At 49.2% G+C, this 13,808-nt stretch overlaps 6 protein-coding genes across 6 annotated transcripts; 2 read left to right on the top strand and 4 right to left on the bottom strand.

Moving 5' to 3' along the window:
• Window positions 1-22: 22 nt before the first annotated feature.
• Window positions 23-766, bottom strand: HER10_EVM0006218 (flavoprotein oxygenase; the record flags this gene model as incomplete). Its single annotated transcript, XM_035475810.1, has 1 exon — window positions 23-766. The coding sequence occupies one exon, from the start codon at window positions 764-766 to the stop codon at window positions 23-25; it is 744 nt and encodes a 247-aa protein (XP_035337269.1).
• A 612-nt stretch (window positions 767-1,378) lies between these two features.
• HER10_EVM0009170 (uncharacterized protein) lies at window positions 1,379-2,013 on the top strand (the record flags this gene model as incomplete). Its single annotated transcript, XM_035478669.1, has 2 exons — window positions 1,379-1,526; window positions 1,622-2,013. The coding sequence occupies 2 exons, from the start codon at window positions 1,379-1,381 to the stop codon at window positions 2,011-2,013; spliced, it is 540 nt and encodes a 179-aa protein (XP_035337517.1).
• A 696-nt stretch (window positions 2,014-2,709) lies between these two features.
• On the top strand, window positions 2,710-4,499 carry HER10_EVM0005661 (uncharacterized protein; the record flags this gene model as incomplete). The annotated part of the gene is made up of 3 exons (XM_035475267.1): window positions 2,710-3,123; window positions 3,215-4,198; window positions 4,257-4,499. 3 exons carry the CDS (start codon window positions 2,710-2,712, stop codon window positions 4,497-4,499), a joined length of 1,641 nt encoding a protein of 546 aa, XP_035337225.1.
• A 316-nt stretch (window positions 4,500-4,815) lies between these two features.
• Window positions 4,816-6,086, bottom strand: HER10_EVM0003022 (uncharacterized protein; the record flags this gene model as incomplete). The annotated part of the gene is made up of 4 exons (XM_035472711.1): window positions 4,816-5,013; window positions 5,131-5,241; window positions 5,310-5,920; window positions 5,987-6,086. The coding sequence occupies 4 exons, from the start codon at window positions 6,084-6,086 to the stop codon at window positions 4,816-4,818; spliced, it is 1,020 nt and encodes a 339-aa protein (XP_035337018.1).
• A 1,876-nt stretch (window positions 6,087-7,962) lies between these two features.
• HER10_EVM0000773 (FAD binding domain protein) lies at window positions 7,963-10,315 on the bottom strand (the record flags this gene model as incomplete). The annotated part of the gene is made up of 4 exons (XM_035470541.1): window positions 10,141-10,315; window positions 9,285-10,076; window positions 8,402-9,172; window positions 7,963-8,346 (listed from the first exon to the last, which is right to left on the bottom strand). Exons 1-4 carry the CDS (start codon window positions 10,258-10,260, stop codon window positions 7,963-7,965), a joined length of 2,067 nt encoding a protein of 688 aa, XP_035336837.1. The 5' UTR covers window positions 10,261-10,315.
• A 1,573-nt stretch (window positions 10,316-11,888) lies between these two features.
• HER10_EVM0011631 (cytochrome P450) lies at window positions 11,889-13,731 on the bottom strand (the record flags this gene model as incomplete). The annotated part of the gene is made up of 4 exons (XM_035481058.1): window positions 13,473-13,731; window positions 12,357-13,366; window positions 12,162-12,299; window positions 11,889-12,098 (listed from the first exon to the last, which is right to left on the bottom strand). Exons 1-4 carry the CDS (start codon window positions 13,669-13,671, stop codon window positions 11,889-11,891), a joined length of 1,557 nt encoding a protein of 518 aa, XP_035337726.1. The 5' UTR covers window positions 13,672-13,731.
• Between the last annotated feature and the right edge of the window lie 77 nt (window positions 13,732-13,808).

The raw sequence follows: 13,808 nt of genomic DNA, 5'->3' as shown, positions 1-13,808 counted from the left end.
CATGCTCTCGAATGCACAACATTTATCCAACTGAAACCCCATTCGGATGATCCGAACCATTCTCTAACACATTCACCTTCTTGTGAATCGCACTGTTTCCCTCCAGTCCTGCGTGCGTAGCCTCATCCATCCCCGGGATAATCATCTCAAATGTTTCTCGCACTACCGTATACTGAAAGTAGCCGCAGCGAGCAATGGGCTGTGTCTTGCTGACGTCGAGCTTGCCATCGGTCAAGACATCATCTCGGATATGCACTCCGATGACTCTCCCGATGACGACATCGACAGTTCCCATGGGAGGGTTGGCGGGTAGTCTGAGAGTGGTATGGTATACACATTCAAATTTGACCGGACTATCCTTGACCATGGGCACAGGATCTCCTGGCAGCGCGCGGCTGTATTCCTTCTGCAAACCTGCGCGGTCGAACTCGTCCACTCCGTAGGCGACCTGCTCAGCCGAGATGTTTACAGCTTCACGCAGGGGCCAAGTAGCTAGGTTCCAGCAGAACTTGCCGGTCAGCTCCGCGTTGAGAACAGTATCCTTTCTTTGCTGGTCCGGTTTTTGGTTGGCCGAGAACATAACATAGGGTGGGTCGAATGTGAGGTTATTGAACTGGGAATAGGGCGCCAGATTGTGCGTCTTCGGATCCGTTGCTGAGATTGTCGATATCCAGCCAATTGGCCGAGGAACAACGCATGCCTTGAACGGATCATGGGGAAGGTTGTGAGGTATTCCTCCCGGCTGACTGCCCGGCTCAAAGTACATGATGATGGAACTCGGGAAGAAAACTTATGTTCTTTAGTTGAGATGTGTTTGAATCTAGACGAAAAAACGACTTCTTGAACTGTGAGGTCGAGTAGCTCACGTCAGAGAGCCGAGAATATCGATCGATGGCTCTGCAGGCTCTGACGTCTATATTTACGTTCAGAAAAGGAAACCCTCGCAACGTACGGCAATTAGAAGGCTTTGACACAAAATTCTCAGCAATTGTGTTGCTGCCCAGGTAAGGATGTGAGGGGTCAGCGTCGGGCCCATGTCCACCGAGCCGGACCAGAGCGGACATGAGCCAGACGAGTGGAAAACACGGCCGATGAGATTAAACTTTGCATCCGCAAATACGGAGCTCGGGTTTTCCCCCGTTGTCAAGCAAACCAAACCACGCATTTGACATTCATGCGTTATGTGCAAGCTTTTGCAATTAAAAATGAAATGGAGTTACCTTGGTGATACGAAGAATGCATATAACGTCACGTCATCTCCAATTCTTCTGCTGAACTTTCAACGTGCGACCAAATGTGTAAGAAAACTAACTGTTGAGGCACACAAATACCGTACAACCTTTTCTCAATTCCGAGGCTTCTTCCAATCTCTTTCACCATGGATGTAGATGATGATGTCGAGCTCGGTCCCGGCCGCGATATTCCAACTGACGGAATTCCAGTCAACTTCGTCCCTGCCAAAGCCGGGGACGTCATCAAGTTAGGACTTATCACTTGCCGCGTCTTGGAAGATGGATCCCGCACAGGTGAGCTACCGCTGGATGATATCTGCAGTTATATCCGCAAAAAGGGTGTAGATTTGGTTTCATAAAGAGAGAGCTAAACGTATCTGTGCTTGCAGACAATCGTATCGGGGCCGCCGAATTCACCCTCCCTCCCGGCTTGAAAGGGCCTCCAGCCCATTGGCACGAGATGCATGACGAGACCTTTTTGACGACCAAAGGCACCATTCGATACCACATCCCAAAGCCCGATGGCACCGAGGACACCATCGACGCGAAAGAGGGCGACTATGTCACGGTCCCTGTTCGGGCACCGCATACGTTCAGCAACCCGACTGACCAGGAGGCCAAGTTTTTCAACACTTACACTCCGGCCTATTACATCAACTACTTCAAGCTGTTGGGAACATACGTGCAAGAGGGCAAGCCGATCTCGCCGAAGGAGCATTTGGATGCGATGTCGAACTACGCAACTCTTCCTGTGCCGAAGAAATACTCCCAGAAGAAGTAACAGATTGAGGGAATAGCATTTGTGATGCTGTATACACATTTTAGGAATCCTGATTTGTGTACTTAGTAAACCCCGCAGGCTCTGATCACACAACAATCATGGTAATTGAAAACATCACTGCCATGATAGAACCATATGTTCCTGGTTTGCCACGTTCCACACAGATCTGTTGACTTGCGAGTGACTAAAATGCCTACATTTCACACTGAGACCCTTCCTTTTTCCACAGTGTTGGCCGTCATGTTCCACCTTAAAATCCCGGTGAAGAGGGGTTGGGCGGGGTGGTCGTAACATTTCGGCCGGCGCACAGTATGACGCCGGGACTGTTTTCCGGACCCCTCATAGTCCATGTATTTACCGAGCTCCCATCACACCCCGGGGGTGTCGTCATGTGTTCGAAGCTGCCAAGCTGGGTCTGGGATAGGTCGAGATTGACGAGACGCAGCAAGCCATTGGGGCTTGGGCTATCTAACGATAAGGAAATGGCATCTTTGGATGCGTCTTCACACTTATAATGATGTTCTCAGCTCACGTCTGATTCTAACGTGACGATAGCTTGATACTTGTTGTAAATCTTATCATATACTGGAGTGAAATTGGAAAATCGAAGCTCGCCACTACAAGGCCCCTACATATCTCATCACCATCTACTCTACCCACTCTTTCTATGCGAATCTCACAAACTTGGTAGACACCATGTTTATTGTCGCCTTACCAGCCATTTTCGTCGTGGTCACTCTGACCTTCGGTGTATCTTACGTACTCGTAGACTACATCCGTATCTTGCGGCTCAGACAACGAATGGCACCTGGGCCATTCCCGCTACCGCTTTTTGGCAACATCTTCCACATACCAAGCAGCAGACAGTGGAAGAAGTTTGAAGAATGGTCGCTGAGGTATCAATCTCCCATCATTACAATCTGGGACGGACACACCCCAGTTGTCATTTGCAACGATGCTTGGTCCATGTCTGACCTCTGCGACAAACGGGCAAACATCTTCTCATCTAGACCTGTAAAGACACTCACCGGAAAGATCTTTGGTCTCAACAAATTCAATCAAGCGGGACTTGCATATGGTGAGCAGTGGCGTGTACACCGTCGCTTGACTGTAAGTCGTATCCCTCTTTAGAGTGGTTCTAACAAAGCCTTCCTTCCGCTCGTGATTTTAGCTGCTGACATGGACAAATCGTGCCCTGTAGCACTCTGCTGCCAACGCCCAGGTGGTCCAGGCATATCGTACTTCTCAAGCCAACGAAGCGAAGATATTGATTGAAGACTGTCTGACGAAACCTGATCGATTCGTTGACAGTGCCTTACGCTTTACCGTATCGATTGTATCCATTATTGCCTGGGGCAGACGCATCGGGACCGAATCAGACACAGTCTTGAAGGTAGCTCAAGCATATGTCGGTAGCGCCAACCTCGGCTTCCCAGGAAAGACATACACCGAGGCCATACCTGCTCTTGCTGATATGCCGGCATGGCTGAACCCGCTGCCAAACCAACTCAGGAAGCTAGCCCAAACGTCGAACAAGTACTTTTACGCACTTTCCGATGAGGGATCTAACGCGGTACAAGACAACTTCGCAAAGAGACTACTGAAAGAGAAGGAGGAACATGGCCTCAGCAAAGTCGAAATTTCCAACCTCACAGGCAACTTTATCGGCGCCGGGGTTGACACTACCACTAGCACCATGCTGACTTTTGTTCTGGCTATGTGTTTGAATCAAGACGTTCAAAGCAAGGCGCACGAGGAAATCGATCGTATCGTCGGCCGTGATCGTTATCCCGACTGGTCCGACGAAGACAGTCTCCCGTATTTGGCGGCAGTCATCAATGAAACGCTCAGATGGCGGCCTGCATTTGCTCTTGGCGGGCCTCCCCATGCACCCACCGAAGATGATATCTACAACGGCTTCTTCATTCCAAGGGGAACATCGATCATCGGAAATCTCTACGCCATGCACCGAAACCCGCGGGAATTCCCCCAACCGCATCGATTCTGGCCGGAACGATTTATGGAAGGTTTTGATGGACCGGCATATCCTAACAAACGTGGGCACAATACCTTTGGATGGGGACGTCGAGTCTGTAGCGGTGAAGCATTGGCCCAACAAAGCTTGTACTTCACTATCGTCTCTCTTCTCTGGGCTTTCGAGATCCGTCCGGGTGTAGACGAAAAGGTAGGCTATCGCCAAGCTGAGTTTTGTCTTCATCAGGAGCTAATGACTCTTAATCTAGGGCAACGAGGTCGTTTTGGATCCAGATGCGTACACTGTGTCTCAGGTCAACCGTCCACTGCCTTTCAAAGTTCGCTTTCTGCCTCGATCCGAGACGATTGCAACTTTGGTGAGAACTGGTGCGCAAAAGGCGCGCACGCAACTGCGAGCGTATGACGCAGTTACCAACGTCACGTTTGAGAGTGCGCAGTCTGTCTCCCTTGACATGCCCATCGCGCAGGCAGAGAAGGGTTCAATTGTTTAGTCCCGACGCCGGCATCGTTCAGTAGAATGACGAATGATCCAAGACTGAGCTAACTTGATGAAGTATACACAGGTGTCCAGTGCAGACGCCTTTGAGATGAGACAAGTGCAGACGTTTTGGGTTCAATTGCATTTGGATAGGGTCATATCTCCCATTGTAGTGACTTTAGCAAGTATTTTATCTACTTCCGTCAGGTCTGCTGACGGACACTTCTCATCCCGCGCCTTGTCTACAACTAGGGCTCGAACCTGAGAACGTACAGCCAGAATTTTTGAACTTTGACAACTTGCAACCCAAATAGGTACGGTCATTCATATCACACCATTGACAACCACTTCCGTGACTTCGAGTGAGCGACGCGAAGACACATCAGACGAGTAGACAGAAGATAGTATCCACCAAGTATTAGAATACTCAGACAGATACAAAATGAAATTAGAACCCAGATGTATGGCGAAATCATAGCTTCCTTCTCTTTGGGAAACCAGTTAAAGAAGTCCGTGGAGAAAACTGTCTGGTTTAGGAGTTATCACGTTAGAATACTTTGCCGCGATGACCAGATTTCCCATTTCCGGACCACAAGACATGTCAAGAAAGATACCAAACAGGCAGTGGCAAGGATCTGACTTACTGCAACAAACATACTGGGTAAAAATACCATGGAGAAAATAGAAATATTCTGCATTCGCTTTCCATCTCGTTTGGATTCCAGGGCAATTTGCATGTTGGTCCTTGCATGAGACTGTACACGAGTTAGTGGGATATTGTGGCGAGAGTGTGTGTGATTAAGCTGAGTATAAACAAACTCACGAGCTGAGTCGCCATCGACATCCCGTCTAACCTCATAGTACAGTCTCTTATAGTGTCCTCATACTCGTTTATTATCGATCTCAGTCGGTTTCTGATCATAGAATTCACTTTTGCTTGTTTCCGCTTTAGATCTGCTTTGGTATCGGCACAAGCAAATGCCGAACGTCCATCCGTGACGTTGGATGTTGAGTAACTCTCGGCCATTCCTTCGATATGAAGTAGCATCTCTTCCACCTGTGTCTTCCAGTTGAATAGACCATTTCGGAGCTCCGTGGTGTCAAGCCAAAGGTCAATGATTGGCTGGGTAGCAGCCTGGTCACTTTCGCTTTCCTCCTCGGAACCCAAGTAGTATGTAGCTTTTTCCAGCTCGCCTTGTGTATCCTCAACGAGCCGCTTTAGCTGTCTCTCTCTCTCTAGCTCAGTGAAGATTCCCGGAAGTAGGAATGGGTGTGACAAGGCGCTTGATGAGCAATAGAGTCTGCCAATGATCTCATCCTCTATTTCAGCAGTGGTGCCGAAGACGATAGCGTTCGTCGAACCTGTCTTTGATAGGTGTGTTACCGAAAGAGCTAAGTCGCCATCCCATGCCATGGAGGTCCTGCTGTGATACACTTCGAGGGCTTAGAATATGACGGTGTGTTGTCTACTAAGACTAGTAGACTTTGGTGTGAACCCACCGATAGCTGGCTCTTCAAGCTCACCCATAGCCACATCTCCCGAACAAAAGCTTGCCACATCTCCACGGCTGATGGTCCGAGAGATTCCACTATGAATCATCAGCTTGCTGCAGATATATCTGAAGGTCTCGTGGGAAAAAGAAAGAGAGCGGATGGTTTTGGGTTGGTAAGCTGACGGGCTAGTCTTGGCTCGTCTTGCAAATCTGCAACAGATAGTGTCAGCCTTTCGCAATGCCACTCTCTTCAAATCCCAGTCCAATTATACTCATTGACGAAGAGCTTACACGACAGTGACCTTGGGCTTGTAGCTCTGTTCAAGGTCTCTGTGGTTCTTTTCACCGACTTTTATTAGTCTGAGAGCAACCAGCTAGGGGTTGAGGCTGACAAACGGCCACAAACCTCATGAAACCATTCCTTCCAACCTTCATCATTCACCTTCCACTGTTTGGGTTCCTACAATAATGTGAGCTTTTTGTTGAGTATTGATCAATGAATTACCTCACCCCATCTTCGTCGTCTAATTGGACAACTTTGACAGATCTTGGCTCATATTCAAAGACGTTGGCGAGATCGGTCTCACTATTACTCAGCAATGACCCATCAAGAAGCCAGTCCATGCTTCAATTAAAAAGGTAGGTGGGTAGTTGTGGTGGTAGATTATACATGTGGCGAGCTTCCGTTCCATGTAATGAATAATGGACAAGCACTGGATCATCCTGAGGGTGGTATTAGCTGCATTCTTTCTTCAGACTGGCAACAACACGGTACTTTAATCCGGCATCCTCTTGTGTCAACAGCCCTAATGACATTGGAGAACTGCCTCGACCCTTTGCCAACATCCGAATTTCTCCGCATTCCTACAATGAAAGCTTCAACATAAACGAGCCTATGTGAAGAATGAAACGAGGCATCTCGAAGCAGCCCAACCCCTCCAGAGGAGCCCGAACTCCGCCCAAGGCGCTCTTCGGTATGCAAAGGAGGGGTCGAGATTCCGAAGTATCCACTCTTCCTGCAGGTCAAAAGCTCCGTCACCAATCTTCTCATGATAGAAAGCAGCTAATCAGTATAACGCAGGAAGTAATGCTACCCTGGCGTGCCAAGATAGATGCTCCGCCTGGTTGGAAATACTGCAAATCAAGAGGTAGGCTTCGCTGCGGGCTGACAGCAGTATGCGATGATGCCAACGACTTCAAGATGTCTCCAATGATCGTTTCACGTCGCCCTCCAAACCAGTACTTGTCGGCATATCGATGGCGAGATGTAACACGTCTGTGCCTAACACTGCCTTTGCCTAGAGTCTCGCTCGCCTCATTCGGGCAGCCTGACGAGCGTGGTTCCCCGCCGACTGGCTAACACGAGGCATAATCTGATTCGTTATGAACTCTGCCCCGGAAGAGGACTCCGACAGGTAGGCCATACAAAACTGTCAGTATGCAGCCCGTCATGCGTTTCGCTGATCAACTCAACCTTTTGGAGTTGTTCACCAAGCAATCATGACGAAGGAATTTGTTAGTGGTCGATATTGCGATGAGACAATGCTCCATCAGAAGCTCAGACAGTTGTTCCCGAACGCTTCAGGAGATGATATTGGAGTTCGAGTAAGACAATTAAAATTGTGCTCTCCTTCATTGTGCTTTTCGTGTGCTAAAATCGAATCACCCAGTTCTCACGAGGGAAATGGAACCTTGACCTGCCGCGGTCCCTCACACCAGTAAGCAACGAGCAGAACTATGTATTCGAGTTCCAACATGGCTGATTTTTTTGGCACTTGAAGGAAGAGCGAAATCTCTTCAGATCTTCTTCTGGACCTGGCCACTATGCGAGCATCAGGCAGGTCTCACGTGAGACGAGAAGGGGATGAGTGACAAAGAAAACTTTTCCAGGTATATTTTGAGCAGGACATGTCTTTTTACTCGTGTGGCGTTCTTGTTCTTGCATTTCAGACCTATCTATGGGTCGATGGCTTCCGTAGTCGCTCAATATACTCTCTCTGTTGGAGGTTGTAGAAGTTGATCCCCGTGTCCCACCCTCGCCCTCGGCGGCTCTTCTGTGCGGCCTTGATGAGTGCGAAGCCTCGGATGGCTTTTTCTGATGGTATCCAGCGCATTTTCGTTGAGCCTGATCTTGACAGCAGGTGACTCTTCACTGGATGGTGGTAGAGGCCAAGGCACAGGCTCGATACAGTAAGCTTTGCTTTCCACACATCGCCTTTGAATACGTCGCAATTCTTCATATACTTCCTTGCAAGTTGCTCGTTTCCTAACCGCTGACTCGACGATCAACATTCTGTTCTGAACGAACTTTAGAAGATCATGGGTGTACTGAGTACAATCTCGATGATTATGAAGCCCGTCAAACCACTACGATTCGTCAGTCTGGGTTTCTGTCTGGTAACGGCTGTAGAACGATACATACTCGGGTCACATTTGGTTTTACCATGGCACCCATACTTCTCAAGGAGGTGTCGTCATCGGATGCAATACGCACAACCTGTACAATGTCGAAGTAAATATCGGACTTGAACTCCTGGCCCCATATCGATGATCTCGTCATTCGGTATTCGGCAAAATTCTCGGACAGCTCCCATCCACCCAACAGCCACGTAACGAACTCGACATAGACGCATCCCAGAGTCCAAATGTCCCAGGATCGTGAGATCATAGCACCCTCAATATCGCATTCCGGGGGCCGGTAAGTAGGCGTTCGCCCTATGCCAGAGTTGTTGGGAATATTAGATCGACTTCTCTTGCTGTTAAAAACGCCCAATCCAAAGTCCGATATCACGAGCCTTCCCGGATCACCCATAGAACTTCGAAACCAGAGAATATTATCTGGCTTTATATCTCCATGGCGACCGTACTTCACGGCATTCTCAGTGTTGCCATCGACCTTTCCTGGGTACTCATGGATCCTGGCAAGGCCGGCAGCCATGCCAGCAGTCTGCCTCGCAACCCAACGGACGAGGTCTTCGCCCACGTCTGGTTCGCTATGAATTTCCCAGTACTTGACCAAATCACACTCGGCCCAGGGAAAAAGAAAGTAAAAGAAACCTTTCTGACTCCAGGTTGTGAGCAGTGAAATCAAGTGTTCATGGGCGTTTTCGCTTTCAAATTTCCGCAACATCTGAAGTTCTCGCTGGAAGGCCGCCGTATCTGTGGATCGAAGTCTCTTCAGAGCAAAAAAGCACTGCCAGCTTGGTGTTAGCCTTTGATCAGCAAACCTGGCATGATTCCACCTCTAGTTCCCGACTCTGCTCTTAAAGTAACTTGACTATTATCATAAAAATATGAGTACTTACATCTGCCCCGTTTTGATTGAAGTCGTGATGGCGGGGATGCAACTTGACCTTGAATACTTCACTGAATCCACCACTTGCTCCATCGTCGTTGGGGTCAGATTGGTATGTCAAGGGGAGTATGACTCGATCATCAAACTTTCGATATTGGGCCTCGCTTCCTTGGATACCCTTGAGAAATGGAACCCTTAGCGTCCATTGCCAGTCATCAAAAGACCTCAGTGAATTATGTTTCCAACCTTGGAAACATCCCAAGGGTTTGTCGAGATCTTTTCTTTTTCGCAAGTCAACCTTGTTTCTTTGGCCTAAATCGACTTTTTGAAGAGGCAGATCTGAATCACAAACTCCGGTTACAGGGTCTAGAAACTCCCCGATAGAGCTCACCCTCTCAATCAGGCAAAGAATCGCAAAGATCTGTCGATAACACCTACTCCCTGGAGAGCTCTCGCATACCCTTTGAGCAATGCGGTTTATATCGGAGTCATCGTCCAAAGCCTCTGCAAGTTCTTGTTTCACTGCTTCAGGACCAACCAGTTCCTCCAAAAGGCCAGTCGGGAGGTATCCTTCCGTTACTTCAGGGTGAGGATGGGGCTGGTAATGGCTCCGAAGAAGCTCATCTAGTGGTACTCCAGTGTAAGGGCTGGGGGGACTTTGGGCCTGGTCTGTCGAGCGGATTGGTGGGTTTCGGTTCCCGACACTGGTCTGTTCGCTAGGTGCTGCTGGGCGTTCTTTTGGCACGTTATCGAGTCCCTGGTTCCCATGAATAGCGTCAAGCGCAGGGTTGTGCTCATCGCCCTGTAATTCGTGTTAGGACATCGTGCAGCTTAAATGGCAGAAGAGGGCCCAATTTGCAACTGACAACGACAACTTTCGGAATGTTGCCACCTAGATGGAGGTAAGCCAGGTCTTCGCTCAATGTGCGAGGGTGGCGATTGGGGCTGGGGCCGCTGGGTATGTTCGGATGGTATTCCGGAGGCATTGCGGAGTGGTACGCTTCATTAGTAGCACCAAAGATGAATTGTGCAAGTATCAAGCTAGGAAGCCTCGAGCAGCAAGATCGTGTGGTCAAACTGGAAACGATGCCTCATCCTAGTGGAAGAGAAGGGAGTTTTAATGGGCGAGTCTGGCATCTACGCTGCACAGCCAGCCTCACGAAGTAATGCCCCAGAGAGGAATGGTCGATTATCAACTTTATGGCCTCCAAGTGGTGTAAGCAGCGATTACGATGCAGAATGGACGGGCTCTGACCAGGGCAGCGGCAGGCTGTGGACTGGCGGGGTTTACATGCAGGCTGTAAGTCTGTGCCTACAAAGAGAAAGCCGGTGTTAGAGGGGCCTGGAGATTCGGGGGAAAAGAAGGCTGCGCATGTGCGCAGACGCGCGTGTACTGTACCCATAACCCGGAACTCATGACATACCAATTGGGCAAGAGAAGAAGCCGTGGAAAGGAGCAAGGGAACGATTTTTGGTGCACCCTTGGAAGTCACGATGTGTTAAGAACCGCTTCTTCAGAACGAAGCAGAGCTATGTTGACGTGGAAGTGGATTCACCCATCGCTGCAGTGGATGGGTGCGCGAAGGCATCTCCAAAGGCCGAAGTGGATGCGACGACGAGGAACCCTAAGCCTACAGCTGACACCTGGTCTAGCTTGCTGGGCGGGAATTCCACTTCATGTTGATGGTGTGAGCAGAAAGTGGTCAACGAATTCATTCGACAGAAGCGTTCTGGAATGCAGCTTAACATGCAACCACACGAAGGGACCAGGTGATTGGCTCTGATCAGGCAACCGCACCAAAAACCTGCAGATATTGATGCAGTCTTGCAGCATGTTATGAGTGATCAGCTTGAGTCAACCAATCATACCCTGGTAGGAGTAAAACGCTGCAAGCCCTCCTCGGCCCTTAAGTGTAGGCGCATTCCACCGAGAATCAAACCCGTCCATCTTCCTCTTTGGCTCTCACCATCCGTTAGCTGACATTGGAAAAAAAATAAAATAAAAAAAAGACATAAAAGAAAACAACAGCAGCACACAATGGATAGCAGCTTCAATGTACGTCGGAATAAGCAGCAAGGATGCCAGAGGATATCTGGATCTTCCATCGCCCCGGAGAGACTCTCCCGTTATCTTAAAGAAGAATTCAATTCCCACCAATTCGAGTTCGAGTCAAGAAAAAACTCCTACGTGATCCGGGCTCCGCGTGATCTCTCGCCAGTACGTGCGCCCTGAGATTAAGGAAGTTGGAAGATCGCTGATGCAAAAACAGGATGAGATTCAAAGACTCCGGACAAGTCGCATGTAGGAATAGTAGAATAAGCGATGGAGCGAAAAAGGAACTATTTGCTGCTCGAGCTTTTCGGGCGAAACACGACGGCGTTGGAAATTCACAGCATAGCCACGGGGTTCGGGAAGGATTTCATTCGTTTGGCACATCAATGCTTTGGAGATATCACATCATGAGGATTTGGAAAATCTTGGGACTTCAATTCTTGTATTGTGATTTACTAGACTCAATTAGAACACACTCGTTCACTGTCACCTCTCGGCGTTCCCATGCCAGGATCACCTATCAGCAGGTGCTCTACAAAGGGCGTCCAAGCTGTCAGAAGCCTAGGAAGCCCCAACTTTACCGACCTGCGATCGCCGTGCATTGACTCGGACCTGGAAGTTTACAGGCTTGACGAACCAACAGTTCCTAGTAACCCAGGGAGCGTCCCTACAAATTTCAAAATCAAACTCATGCAGTAGTCTGGGCATCAATTTCGAAATTTCCAAGATGGAAATGTGTCTTCCGATGCAGGTTCGTGATCCCAGGCCGAACTATCAGCTTGTCAGTGACAGCACTGGAACATGCAGTCTCTAGTTCTTCTACAGGTGGCTTACCGGCATCCAGTGTCTGTTCATCGCTGACAAACGATCGGTATCTGTAGTCAACCATCGATCCGGTCTGAAAGAGGCTGCATCTTCGCCAAAGATGGATGGGTGGTGGTGCTCAACCCAAGTGTTGATGCCCACGATGGTCTAACAATGATTAGTGAATGTCAAACAGTGTATAATGCTATCATGTTTTTAGCATACCCCGGCTGGGAAGAATTTCCCGGCAATAGTGGCCCCTCCTTCGGGAACAAATCTCTCGAGGGGAAGCCCAGTCGCGGGATGCAATCTCAATGCCTCCTTGATGACTGCCTGGAGGTATGGCAGCTTCAGACTCTCTTGGAAGTTTATTCGCCGAGGATCGCCAGTTCTCTGGGAGTAGAACTCGTCAATCTCCTTTTGCAGCTTGCTCAACTCTTTAGGATTCCGGAGAAGCTGATATAAAATGGCGCTAAGGCTGATGGCGGTCGTGTCTGAGCCTGCAACCATGTTTGATACGCAACCCGCCAGAACATGGTACTGAGAGAACGTTGATGAGTCCTCGGAATGCTTCCCGAGAAATTTGGAGAGAAAGTCCATGGTGCCAGACTGTTCAGAGAGATGCGAAGTATCCTCAGCATCGACTGCTTTGGGCTTTGCCTGATGGTCTGCCAAGCAACCCTTGGTGAACTCGACGATGAATTGCCTGCCAGTACCCCGTTTACCTAGCCGACTCCTGATGGGTGCTAAGTAGGAGTGGAGGTACGAGTATACTCCTACCATAGTCGCGTAGTAGAGGTGATTTTCGAGATTCTTGATCACCGCTCCGACATCAAGACCTCGGTCCAGGAATCCAAGTCTCTTGGAGTAGGTGATCATACCAACCACGTCGAACGCGTAACACTGGAACCAATGACCCATGTCAACAGGCTCTACCGTCTTTCCTCTGCCACTCATCTCTGAGAGCCTTTCGGAGAACAAGTCCGCGCACTCGTCGACGTAACTCTCATAGTGCACCAAGGAGGACATGCTATACATGCTCTGGTAGAGACGTCGATTCTCACTGTGGCGCTTCTCGTCTCGGTCCGAGAACAAAGACCATTGATGCGGATTTGGATCACCCCACGTGTCATACCACGTAGACTTTGAAAATGCGTGGCCATGACCGTAAATCACCTTCGCTGCGTGTGGGTCATTGATACTGAATCTATTTGGACCATATCGAACAATTGGACCTTGGAGGAGTTAGCTCATATAGACTAGAACTCTTTCAAATCGACTCAGTCTTGGAGACAAGGCTGCACTTGTCTCTGATAGAAGGTCTTGAACAAGACGACTTGCCATATTTTCGGTGCAGCTCAATGTTATCAAGCTCGAAGCGGCCCTGATGAATTCTCCATGCGTACCATAGGTCCGTGAAACGCGCAAAGCACGGGCCGGGAACGGATGCGAGTGGGGCCGCGAAGCCGCGATAGATCTTTGCCAGGAGCTGCACTCCCACAAAGAGTGTGACTATCACCAAAAAAACGTATGCCTGCATTCTATCGATTGATACGGCTGTTGCAGAGTCCTCTGTGGATGCTTGGAAATGTGTGTAATCAGATAATCCATCAGTTGTCGCAGTTGCGCACGGGAGATAGCGAGCTCGAGATTGGCAACTACGCGCTCCGCAGCTCC

The sequence above is a fragment of the Colletotrichum scovillei genome (assembly GCF_011075155.1).
Source record: "Colletotrichum scovillei strain TJNH1 chromosome Unknown Contig00002, whole genome shotgun sequence".
Taxonomy (NCBI): Eukaryota; Fungi; Ascomycota; class Sordariomycetes; order Glomerellales; family Glomerellaceae; genus Colletotrichum; species Colletotrichum scovillei.
Note: the sequence above shows the minus strand (reverse complement) of the source record. Positions and strands in the feature narration are given on the sequence as shown.